Here is a 12,220-nt window from a genome sequence, read left to right as displayed (position 1 = left end):
GCAAAGCTGAGCGCCGAGCCCAGCAGCAGAGGGAAGGGCCAGACCCAGACATCTCGCCTCCCTGGAAGCTGGAGAGGGTCTGCTTCTGGAGTGGGGCTGGCTGACCACCCGTGACTCATCCATGGTCCATGAGGAAGACTCACCTGATGGGTCCAGATGGTGGGGGGTGGACAAGATGCCCATGACGCAGGTCACGGGAGATGGGGTAGTTACTTAACCTGTGTCTCCAAACTTCTAACCCAAGCTGTCTTTGGAGCCAAGTGGAGGGGCTGGGAGAAGGAATCAGGTGAACACCGTGTGTGTGTGTGTGTGTGTGTGTGTGTGTGTGTGCATGTGCAGGGTGAGTGCTGTGCTGCACGAAGCGGTACCCGGGAGAGCAGAGCGGGCACTTGGCAGGTATCAGACAGGCTTGTCACAACTGAGGGAAGGCTGACTTTGAACTCAGCATGGGCCGCCCGAGAACTGCTGGAGGGAAGCGGCTCTGAGCTGCAGAAGACAGGGGCAGGGACGCCGTGCTGGGGCTCACACCCCTGGCGTTGGGAGGCTGGGCATCTCCCTTCTCTAGGGGGCTGAGCTTGTCCTTGTGCCAAAGGGGAGGCAGACGTGGGACAGGATGGTCTGGGGGCGTCTTTGCTTGTTTTCATAGAACTTGTAGATCTTAAAGGCTGTTTGTGGATTCTCTTTCCCCAAACGTCCATCCTTTCTGGCCACTTTCTCTCTGATGTTCAGCCAGCCCCCGCGTATGTGCCGCCAGTGGCGGAGCTCACCGCTTCCCCACTCGGGGTCCCTGTGGTTGGACACCTCAGGCTGTGGGAGAGATGAAGATGACGTCATTGTTGTATTAATCGTTCCAACAAAGACAATAGCAGCTGCCACCATTAATTGGGCTTTTCTCTGTGCCAAGCAGCTTACGTATTTGTTTCCCCAAAGCAGACCCTGAGACAGGACTTGGGAGGTGATCCTGGGGAGTAGGGAAGGAGGGACGCCCGTAATGGGGGTTGGTAAGTGGGTCACAGGCAGCCAGGCTCCGTCTGCTGAGGCCTCTTGGAGAGCCATGCAGAACACGCTCAGATGTGTCCCCCAGCTCAGCCTCTCCCTTGTTCAGGTTGCCTCTGGGCATTCAGTTCCTGACTCTTTGTGGCCACTGGACAGGGAAACCCGGTGCTTGAGGTGGGCAGTCCGGTACCTGCCCACCACCACTACAGGGGAACGCGGAGGGGGCCGAGGGGACATGGGGCACCACAGTTTATGCTCCCAACAACCTTAGGAGGCCAATACCATGTTTTCCATAATTTATGAGGGGAAACTGAGGCACGGAGAAGAGCAGGGCCTTGCCCAAGTTCACGCGGCTGTGGAGGGCCCAGCGCGGGCTGGCACCTGGGGCTGACTCTGGAACTTTAGCTCTTAATGCTCTTCCTCTCCTGCCTCCCAGCTCAGGCGCCCTCCCTGGGAGTGCCGCCATGGCTCCCTGAGTTACTGTTCCCGTGTCTTCTAGTAGCTCTTAGCCCTTGGTCCAAGTTCAGTCTTCCTGAGGCCGCAAAGCCTCCTCCTAGACACCCCCTTGTGTTTCTTTGGCCTTTGAAGACCCAGAGACTATCTGGCCCCCCCCCCCCCGGCAGGCACTTCTCCCAGGCCCATCATGTCTCAATCATGATGCTCCTCTTCATGTGGGGTCTGGGGAAGGCAGCAGGGAGGTGGCAGCCCCGTGACCTGGCCTCCAGGTGTTACAGCCGCTAGGTGACCAGCCACGCTCGTCTGTTGCCTGTGTGTGTCCAGGAGCTCCAGTGTGACGTGTCTGTGGAGGAGGACAGCCGGCAGGAGTGGACCTTTACCCTGTATGACTTTGACAACAACGGCAAGGTCACCCGTGAGGTGAGCGCACCCGCCCGGCCTCCCGCCACCGGCCACGCCCTTGGGCACAGGAGTGTTCATAGTGTGCACACCTCTGCTGCCCCTTCCCCTCTCCTGAAGTCGGCCCAGCTCCTCAGGGCAGGTAGGGAGGGCAGGAGCGAGGGTTTTAGGAGCTTCAGGGAGACCTATGGGCAAGGGAGAGGTGACAGAGAGAACAGGGCAGCCGAGGTGCTGTCCCTGCTGATGGGACAGGGCAGCAGGGCAAGAGGGAGGCACAGAGCCACGAGGCCTCCCTAGAGAAGCCTGGGCCCCAGTGGAGTGCTGTCCTATCTCCTTCTCTCTCAGGTCCCGGAGCTGTGGGACAGGGCCAGGACCACCCCAGGCCACTTCCCACCTTGGCTAGGCTGCCCAGGAGCTGGGGTGGGCTGGGCACCTGAAGGCCAGGCAATGCCTCCCTCACTGACGCAGGAATGAGCACCTCCCCCCGGCCACTGGCTCTGTTCACAAGCCTGTTCCTCCTCACCCTTCCCTGGTCATGCCTGTCTCTCTTCTCTCAAACCTCCCACATGGAGCATCTCTGTCCTCCCTGTGTTCCTCTCACACTTTCTCCACTCCTGGGTCTGCACACGGAGCGTCTGCCATGTGCATCCCCCATGCACGAGATGCAGAGTGGGGAACTACACAGACGCAGTTTCAAGCCGTGTGGCTCTGATGGTCTGTGGAGAGAACCAGAGCCCAAGCAGTCATAGGATCATTGTAAACTGGAATGTGTTCAGTGAAGGAGATAAACAGAGTGGTATGACCGACCAAAATGGGCGGGAGTGTGCAGGGAAGCCTCCTGGAGGAGGTGACGTGGGTGCTGAGCCGTGCGGCGTGCCAAGCTGGGGGACAGCCCTGGGCCTGGGAGAGTGAGGTGCTCAGGGTGTTTAAGGAAATGGAGGAGACTGGTACAGTGGCTGCTTAACTGCTTATCCGGAGACAGGGCTTCAGCCAGAGGCCAAAAGGACAGGTCACATGGGGCCTGTAACCGATCTGCATAGAGGTCTGAGATTAGCATGGCTGGCTGCACGCCTGCCCCCTGGCCAGCACGTGAGGGCTGCAGGGTGTTCCAAGGGAGAACTGAAGCTTTGCCATCTTATCTCCCTGTCCTGGTTCAGGGCTCAGTGTTTTCTTCTCTGCAGATAGTACAGGGAGGGTTGCCAGAGGGGAGACCTGGGTGAAAAAAGGCCATCTCTCCTTTAGGCTGTGATTTAGAGGATGTTCTAACAGGTTGGAAGAAGAAGCTGTGAGTGACTTTTTTAATCATTCAAGACTCTTTGGGGTGTGACAGAACTCCAACACAAACTAAGATAAATTAAAACAAGCAAACAAAAAAAGAGGACTGTATTGGCACATGTTACTGAAATTCAATCCAGGAGCACTGACTTCAGGCATGGCTGGATCCAGGGGCTCAGTGTCTTTAGGACTAACTATTCTTCACAGTTTTCTTACCTCTGTATTCTTTATCAGGCAGGCTCTCCTTTTGGCAGGAGCAAGACAATGGCTAATAGCTTCAATCTATATGCCATGCTGTCTGCAGCCGCCCTCCACCCCTAAATTCAGAATGTCAGCTGGAGTTCCAGAACTGAATCTCACTGGCTTTGACTGGGTCACATGTCCGGTCCTGAACCAGTCATTTTTGCCATAAGTTTGTGAAGATGCGTTTAATGGCCAGTTCTGGGGCCGTGTGCTCATTCTGGAGTCAGGGGAAAGTTATTTGACACGTGAGTCACATCGCTTGAAAGTGGGAGGGAGGATGGATTTGGCTCACAAAATAAAATCAAAGTGCTATTATTAGGAGAAGGGAAAATGGATTCGAGGTAGGCAAAGCCCCCAGAGGGACCTGGGTGTTTGAGAAGCAGTGGAGACCATTCCCAGTTTGGGACTCTGGGGAGACAGGGGATGGGACTCTGGGGAGATAGGGGATGGTTTAGGTGAGACCCCCACTAGTGCCCTCCAGCTGCAATGCTTTCTGTGAGGAGTTACTCTTTTTCCAGAGAGCGGAGTCCCTGTTCCCCACCCTCCCAGTCTGTTTGGGAGTGGCAGCTACAATGTCATTATCTTCACAGGGGAAGCATCACAGGCTAGTAGCCTGTGTAACGGAACTGAATTGGGGGGGGGGCACCTATTTGTTAAATCTCTGGGCTAGCCAGCCTGGGTTCCAGGGGCGTGCTGGAAGCTCCCTCTCTTCTAACATGTGCAGTGGCCAAGAGAACTTGGCCCCCCGTCGCCACCACCTTTTTTCTGGTTCAGAAGAGGCTGAGGAGCCTCATGAGCTGATGATAAAAAGGGTGTGCCCCCCACCTAGGAGGCCTTACAGGAACCTTGCAGGCAGTCATTGCTTTCTGATTCTGCATTCTGCTTTCCTTTAACCCTTGGTAAAAAGAGAAATAGCCAGGAAGTGAGGATTTCCAGGGAGGGTGCCCCAGCCCCAGAGAGAGCCTTCACTGGTGTCTTTCCCCTGCCAAGGAGCAAGGAGGTTGGTTTCCAGTCCAGGGAAGACCCAGCCTGGTGTTTCCCCTGGTCTATTTTTAGCCCCAAAGCCACTCCTTCAATCTGACTATAAATACCATTCTCCTCCGCACATTCTGGCTAGTAGCACGCAAGTTCCTGCGTGCTGGGGCAGACCGGCTCCTGGCTCCCGGCAACCACAGCCTGCAGCTGGCATCTGGGCTGACTTCCCAACTCAGAAGAAAGTCCCTCTTCATTCTTCAGGTGTTCATTTGTACCATCAATATTCACAGGCACCCACTCCTCTGTGCCAGACTCTATGCAGTCAACAGGGCTGATTTTCCAGCTGGGATTGCTCACTTGTTTGTAGACCCTGAATCAGCTGGGACCCTCTGGGATTGCACACCAGGACCCCAGGCCTGCTATTTGATGCTTAGGTGGCGATGTTGGTGGACCTCACTTTCCTCATCTGTCAAATAGAGATATTGACTCCCCTTTCACGGGCTTCCTACAATGATGAGAGAGAGTGGGCAACTGTAGCTGTGCAGAGCAGCTCAAGGGAAAGAGAAGGGAGAAGAGGGGTCCTTTGTGGGCTTTGCCAGAAGAGCTGGGATCCCCTGTGAGTCAGCCAGTGACTGGCTGGAGCCCAGATCCTAACTGGCAGCCCCAATCTAGCCCCCAGATATTCCAGCCCAGTACAGGCCACAAAAGCAAAGACAGATGAATTGGACTACATTAAAATTAAAAGTATCTGTGCATCAAAGGACACAATCAGCAGAGTGAATGGCAACCTATGGAATAGAAGAAAATATCGGCAAAGCATGTGTCTGAGAAGGGATTAGTATTTAGAATACATAAAGAGCTCCTACAACTCAACAACAAAACAACTGGATTAAAAAATGGACAAAGACTTAACCAGACATTTCTCCAAAGAATATATATAAATAGCCAATAAGCACAAGAAAAGATGTTCAGCATCACTAATCATCAGGAAAATGCAAATCAAAACCACAGTGAGGTATTACCTCACACCTGTTATGATGACTGTGATCGAAAAGACAAGAAATAACAAGTGTTGGTGAGGATGTGGAGAAAAGGGAACCCTTGTGCACTGTTGGTGGGAATTTAAATTGGTTCAGCCACTATGGAAAATCGTATAGAGGTTCCTCAAAATATTAAACACAGAATTACCATACAATCTAGCAATTCCATTTCTGGGTATACACCCAGAAGAATTGAAAGCAGATTCTCTAAGAGATACTTGTACAGCCATGTGCATAGTGGCATTACTCACAAGAACTAGAAGGTGGAAGCAACCCAAGAGTCCACTGATGGATGAATAGATAAGCAAAATGGGACCTATCCATACGTGGTACGTTATTTAGCTTTAAAAAGGAAACAGTATAACTAAAAAATTGTGCTCTACACTGGAATTTGACACAACATTGTAAAATGACTATAACTCAATAAAAAATGTTAAAAATAAAATAAAGTAAACTGTCATAATAAATAAATAAATTAATTAAAAAAACATAAAAAAATAAATAAAAAGGAAGGAAATTCTGACACATGCTACAACATGGATGAACCTTGAGGACCTTATGCTAAGTGAAAGAGGCCAGTCACAAAAAGACAAATGCTGTGTGCTTTCACTTATTTGAAGTACCTAGAGGAGTCAGATTCAGAGAGACAGAGAATGGTGGTTGCCAGGGGTGGGGGGCAGAAGGGAATGAGTTGAAAAAAATTAAATTAGTTGCCAGTATCAAAGATTCTGAAGATGTAACAGGAGATTCTGGACACCTGGCTTCTCTGCAGTGACCCTCAGCCTGCATTGCCACATTGCAAGGCAGCTGAGCTGGGTGGCTGCCACCTCCTGTGGGCAGGGGACAGTATCCCAGGTGGCCCCTCTACTCCTGGTCATCCATCCACTCACCTGCATGGCCATGGCAGTGCTTGGTGTCACCTCTGCCTAAGAGCTTCTGGGTAAGGAGCAAAGCGGGCTGAGTCCGTCTGAGTTCCAAAGAGATGCTGGGCAGATAATCGACCATCTGTGAGCTTGATCTCTGGAGAGTAAATACCTTTTCCAGAGGTTTCCAACATCATTTAAAAGCCTCCCTTCAGACAAAGGACCTTAGCAGATGCCAAGAACAAAGGGAGACCCAGTGAGGTGGACCCAATCCCCACTCCATCCCCCGATCAGAAGGATTTGAAACGCCCTGTGGAGCATGGATTGGAGACCACTGTTCTGGTTAAGGGGGTACCTGAGGCTCAGAGGGAAGATGAGATTTGGCCAAGTTTTCACAGAATAGCTTATCTTTAGGGACACATCCACTTTTCCATTTTTCATCTAGAAGGTGCTCATCAGACCTGAAGCAGACGCTGCTGACACCCGCCCCCACTGTATCCATGGCCTTCCTGTAAGATTACCTGTTAGTACCCAGCATAAGAGCTTTCTCTGGTGCCTGGGAGATGGCTTAATCTTTGCAGGACAGCCCAGAGGTCCAGAGGATGTAGCATCCCCAGGGCAGCTCTCCACCAGCAGCAGATGAGAGTTTTCTGAAGCGACTTCCACACAGTCCCTCTGAGGGCCTTTGTGCCACTGAGCCCCGCTGCCTACACCCTTCCTGCGCTCTCAGATCATTCATTCTCCCTCGTTCCCTCACTCTTGCTTCCCCTCCCAATGAACCTCTGACATCCAAGTGTTTGCCTGATGCTGGGCTTTGGAGGAACCAGGGGGATTCTGCCCATCAGATTCCCCAGGCCCTCTGATTCCTTTGTTTTATTTTGTTTTATTTTTTAAATGGAGGTACTGGGGATTGAACCCAGGACCTCGTGCATGCTAAGCATGCGCTCTACCACTGAGCTGTACCCATCCCCATCCTTTGTTTTAAATGCATGTGACTGAAGCCTGGGTGGGGCTCTGCTTCCCTCCTCATCCAGGACATCACCAGCCTACTGCACACCATCTACGAGGTGGTCGACTCCTCCGTCAACCACTCCCCGACATCGAGCAAGACGCTGCGGGTGAAGCTCACCGTGGCCCCCGATGGGAGCCAGAGCAGGAAGAGCATCCTTGTCAATCACCCCGGTGAGGGGCTGGAGGCCCATCCTGGCCGTGGGGGTCAGTCCACTCCCAGCCCTCTGGAAGGGTCAAATCCCCAGCTAGGAGGAGTGGGCGGGAGTCCTGGGGGCTCTCCTGCGAGCCGCTCTGTGGACAGGAGGGATCTGAGCAGGTCCTGGAGGGGTAGGGTTTAGGTAGGGAAGGAATTCCAGAGCACTGGAGGTGGGCCTGGCGTGGCAAGCAAGTAGAGGCTTGTGTTGTGGTGAGTGTGGGTGGGCAGGCCCTGGAAGGCAGCTAAGGCGTCTGGGGAGGAGGTGAGTCTGGGGGAGGAGTTAAGCAGAGCAGGTAGCTATGAGGCCTCTCTATTTAGTCCTGGCTCGGGGAACCCTCCCCACAGAGCCGTCCTGAAGCTGCTGTGGGTCAGTTTTCAAGGGCTGTGTGCCAGGCAGTGGGACAACCTGGGCAGGGCTGGGGAGCCGGGGAGCCAGGGGGCCGGCAGGTGCAGGAACACGATACTCACCAGCTGTTTCTCGGGCGGGACTCAGACCTGCAGAGCACCAGGCCCAGAGCGGAGACCAAGCCCGCCGAGGAGCTGCGAAGCTGGGAGAAGAAGCAGCGAGCCCTCCTCAGGTACAGCAGGCAACGGCCTCTGAGCCCGGATTGAGCACCAGCTGTGTACCTGCCTCTGAGGGATTCTGAGCAGAAGGCCGCTGTCCTGTGTTCTCCCCAGAGGGCAGTGATTTCAGAGGACAGGCTCACAAATCAAACTCAGTTTTCCAAAATAGCTAAATGTAGGTCTACAGCACTTCATCCAAAATGCTTCGGGCCAGATGTTTTGGAATCCGGCATTTGCTGGGTTTGAGAAAGGGTCTCCTGGTTTATTTCTCATGCATTCTATTTGGGGTCTGAGAGGCACCTCAGGATTTAGTACGTCGCTATTTCTGCAGAGACGTGTATAAATACTCACACTAAGGGAGATAAAGACTATGGCTACTTTCACATCTGTTTAGAGCAAGCTTGGCTGCCAAATGGGTTATGAAAAATCTTTGTTTTCAGGCGTTTTGGATTTCAGAATTGTGGGTAAGGCAGCATCTGTCTTTCACCTGTTGTTATTTTTTGAGCTACAGGGAAGGAAGGGAAGAGAGGGAGGGAAGAGAAAAGAGAGAGACTGGGTGAAGAAAAGCATTGAGTAAACGGTAATATGAAGTAACTAATATGGGAGGGGTGAGTGTGTGATACCTGCTGCGAACATGGAAAGGGAATGACGGGCAAGTACTAGCTTAGGGGAAAGGGAGAAGGCCGTCCAGGCAGGCACACAGCATGGTGTGGGGGCCGGACTGAGAACTGAGGGGCCCAGGCTGGCTACAGATATGGGGGGCTGTTCTGGGGGCAGCAGGGAGGAGGCAGGTGGGTGTGGGCAGATCACAGGGGCCCCTGAAGGGGAGGGGCAGGGAGCCCAGCATCCTGCAGTGAGAGAATGGTCACCTCTCTTCCCTGCACCCTGTGCTGCACACACACTGGGAGGGCCCATTCTGGGCCTTGGGCAGTTTACAGAATCTGCCAGCCTCAACTCCAGGGCCTGGGGGCTTCTGTTCTCCCCATCCCCTGGGGAGCCAGGAAGGCGTTAAGGGACACACAGTTTTAAGCCTAGCTTTGGAGCATCCTTAGGTTCTGACCAGTAAACCTCTCCTTTGCTTTGGGCCTGTTCAAAGCATCATCCCTGTCCAGTCCTCCCAGAAGGCCCAGGGAGGCCAGGCAGGGGAGGAAATGGGGGCATAGAATGAGTGCAAGGTGGCCAGTCTCTCCCTCCCTGCTCCCAAGACCCAGATGGAAATTAACAGACATCCAGAAGGACTTGTCCGGCTGGCAGCTTCCCAGTAGCTTGTGGGACCTCTCCCATCGTGGGGCCAGGGCCCACGTGCTTGCTTGCCTTCCCTGCTAGGTTCCAGGGTGACAGCCGTCTGGAGCAGCATGGCTGCTACCACCATTGCGTGGATGAAAACATTGAGAGGAGAAACCACTACTTAGATCTCGCCGGGATAGAAAACTACACATCCCAGTTTGGGCCTGGTAAGGGAGTTCCTTCACCAGGGAGGGCGGCGAGGGGAGGGTGTAGCTGGGTGGGCAAGTGGGCCAGGGTGGAAGGTGTTCACTGTCCCCCCTGGGCTGGGGGAAGGCGTTGCTTTTACTGGACAGATGAAAGTCTTCTTGGCGGAGATGACATTCAAAACAGTTAAAAAATGAAAACACACGCACAAAGTTGAACAAAATCAAATGGTATCCAAGTGCTTATAATACAATGAAAATGACAGTTCAGTGCTGCACCCCAAACCACCCCACCCTGTTCCCCTGTCTTCCAGTGAGGATCCTGGCTTAATTAGGCAAAACATGGCTCTGTCCTTGACATCTTAGCTCTTACTAAGATAAATGAAGACACAGTCCACTTAATTTCACTCCCCCCAGCGCCCTTCTCCCCTTCCTCCTCTTATGTTTAATTCCTCTGTGGGTTACCTCTAAGTTAAGGGATTTGCTTGTCGATTTCCTTCGTGCTCCAGTGACCTTAGACAGTTAACAATGTCTCTGTCTCCTCTTTCAAAGTTCTCACAAGAAAACTTAATTATTTTTAAAGATCTAACAAACAATTTTTCCCACTTAGCAGATGGCAAAGTTCCATTCGAGAAAAGTTTCCTCCAAGGCAGGGAGGAGCAGTCAATGTGTGGGGAGGGGGAAGCTCTGATAAGGAACAGCTGCCTCTACCAGTCTTGGAGAACTAGGGGTGGGGGTGGTTTCTGGGACACTGCAACACCGGCACACAGTAGGTGCTCATGAAATCTCTCTTGAATTGGTCCCTAGGCTCCCTGTCCGTGGCCCAGAAGTCAGAACTGGCCCCCCGCACCTCCAACCCGACTCGATCTCGCTCGCATGAGCCAGAAGCCGTCCACGTCCCGCAGCGGAAGCCGCCCGGCGCGGACCCGGCCTCCTTCCACTTCCTTGACGCCCCATTCGCCAAGGTCTCGGAGGTCCAGCAGCGGCTCCGGGCCACCCAGGACGGGAGCAAGCACTTTGTGAGGTCCCCCAAGGCCCAGGGCAAGAGTGTGGGTGTGGGCCACGCGGCCAGAGGGGCAAGAAGCAAACCCCCCGTGGGACCCGCCGTCCCTGCGGTGTCCCCGTCCGCCCACCTGGCCGCCAGCCCGGCCCTGCTCCCCACTCTGGCGCCCCTCGGGCACAAGAAACACAAGCACCGCCCCAAGGAGAGCCAGCCGGGGTGCCGGGGCCTGCAGGCGCCGCTGGCCGTGGGCGGCCCCGTCGTGGGGCGGGACCACGTGAGGGAGCTGCCCGCCGTGGTGGTGTACGAGAGCCCGGCCGGCCAGGCGGTCCAGAGACACGAGCATCACCACCACCACGAGCACCACCACCATTACCACCACTTCTACCAGACATAGAGCCCCGCCCCCTGCCCCGCCCCCGCCGTATGAAGGAACCCCTCCCCCTGCCCCCAAGGCATTATTATTCTATTAATTATTGTTATTATGACGATTATTGTTATTAATAATTATTGTTACTCCACTAATATTCAGCTAGCCTCCATGTAGAAGATATATGGAAACACAGAACTTAACTTTTATTTATATATTGTGGGGACTGCATAACTTACCCAAGAAGTGACTCTGGGTCTGGAAGTGGCCTGTAGCGGCAGAGGCTCCCTGGGGATCTGGAGCTGCCGGGTCTACGAAGGACATCCCACACCCATCCCAGCCCCGGGAGCCCTTGGCCAGAGCTCTGCCCCACCCTAGTCTCTTCCAAAAGAACACCCTTACCTGGCCTGGCTTCCAGAGACCCTCGAAATCTCCGAGAAGATAAACAGCTGCTACCTCTTAGTATTATTCGGATTTTATTTTGCCCTTAACTGATTGCAATGTGCTACAAGGGATTTCAGCGGACTGCAGACGTGCGACCTTCCCAGCTGTTGTGTTTTTATGTCCCAGCCTAGAAACCTTAGCTGTCCTTTCTGGAGTTATCTTTCATGCGTTTCCAGTGGGATCATGCCCTCGCCCCAAACCACTCCCATCTTCTCTGCCATGTGCCACATGAAAATACACCTCTCTCCTTTCTCTCCTCCTCCTCCTCTCTTCTTTAGAAAGATACACACACATGTTTGAAGACTACCCCCTGAAACCGGCCTTCTTATTTTGGAAACCTCTGGAGAGGGAACCAACCACATAAACAAGCGTGGTTTTCCAAGATTGGGCAATTGTGTGTTGTTGGTTGTGACCGAAGATGTGGAAACCTCGGGTCCTATCGTTGGCAAATATAGATGTACCTACGTGGTTCTCTAACAGAGCTTCCTGTATCTATAGGTAGATGCCGTCAGTCCGTTTCTATGTATCTTTCTATAAATATACACTCTCAGGTACCTTTTCTGGTGTGCAGAAATCCGTGGTTTGCTTCTCTAGACACATCCTAAGCCCAGACATGACCCTGCATGCCTCTTGTGGGGGCCCCTGTCCATTAGGTGCCAGTAGCCACTTGCTTGTCATTGGGGGTCCTTTCTTGAGGTTTGGGATCTGGCAGATTTGGGAGAAGCCTGTTGGAGTACAGAAACTTGGAGGGAAATGGGGACAGTGGCCAGAGTTGGGACCCTGGAGCAGTGTCCTCTGCAGAGCAGGATTTTGTTTGATGGAGACCTGGGGAGGCCAGGAAAAGGACCCCTGCCAACCAGTCGAAGACCCTGTGAAAAACTGACGCCACACATTTATAACTGGGTAATTTGGGGTGAGTTGAATAAAGGGAATATTTACAATGTGTGGGCAAAGCTTC

At 53.3% G+C, this 12,220-nt stretch overlaps 1 protein-coding gene across 2 annotated transcripts in view; it reads left to right on the top strand.

Moving 5' to 3' along the window:
* Positions 1–11,816, top strand: part of NKD1 (NKD inhibitor of WNT signaling pathway 1) — an 84,925-nt gene extending 73,109 nt beyond the window's left edge. The window contains exons 6-10 of one of the 2 annotated variants that reach the window (XM_031458477.2): positions 1,777–1,872; positions 7,282–7,429; positions 7,948–8,032; positions 9,345–9,472; positions 10,256–11,816. In XM_031458477.2, coding sequence (XP_031314337.2) covers positions 1,777–1,872; positions 7,282–7,429; positions 7,948–8,032; positions 9,345–9,472; positions 10,256–10,845 — 1,047 coding nt within the window. In that variant the 3' untranslated portion in view covers positions 10,846–11,816. Of the gene's footprint in view, positions 1–1,776; positions 1,873–7,281; positions 7,463–7,947; positions 8,033–9,344; positions 9,473–10,255 lie in introns of both variants that reach the window. The other variant, XM_064489172.1, reaches the window with a different exon arrangement.
* The last annotated feature ends 404 nt before the right edge of the window (positions 11,817–12,220 follow it).

This window comes from Camelus dromedarius, chromosome 9 (genome assembly GCF_036321535.1).
Source record: "Camelus dromedarius isolate mCamDro1 chromosome 9, mCamDro1.pat, whole genome shotgun sequence".
NCBI lineage: Eukaryota > Metazoa > Chordata > Mammalia > Artiodactyla > Camelidae > Camelus > Camelus dromedarius.
This window is presented reverse-complemented; position numbering and strand designations above follow the sequence as displayed.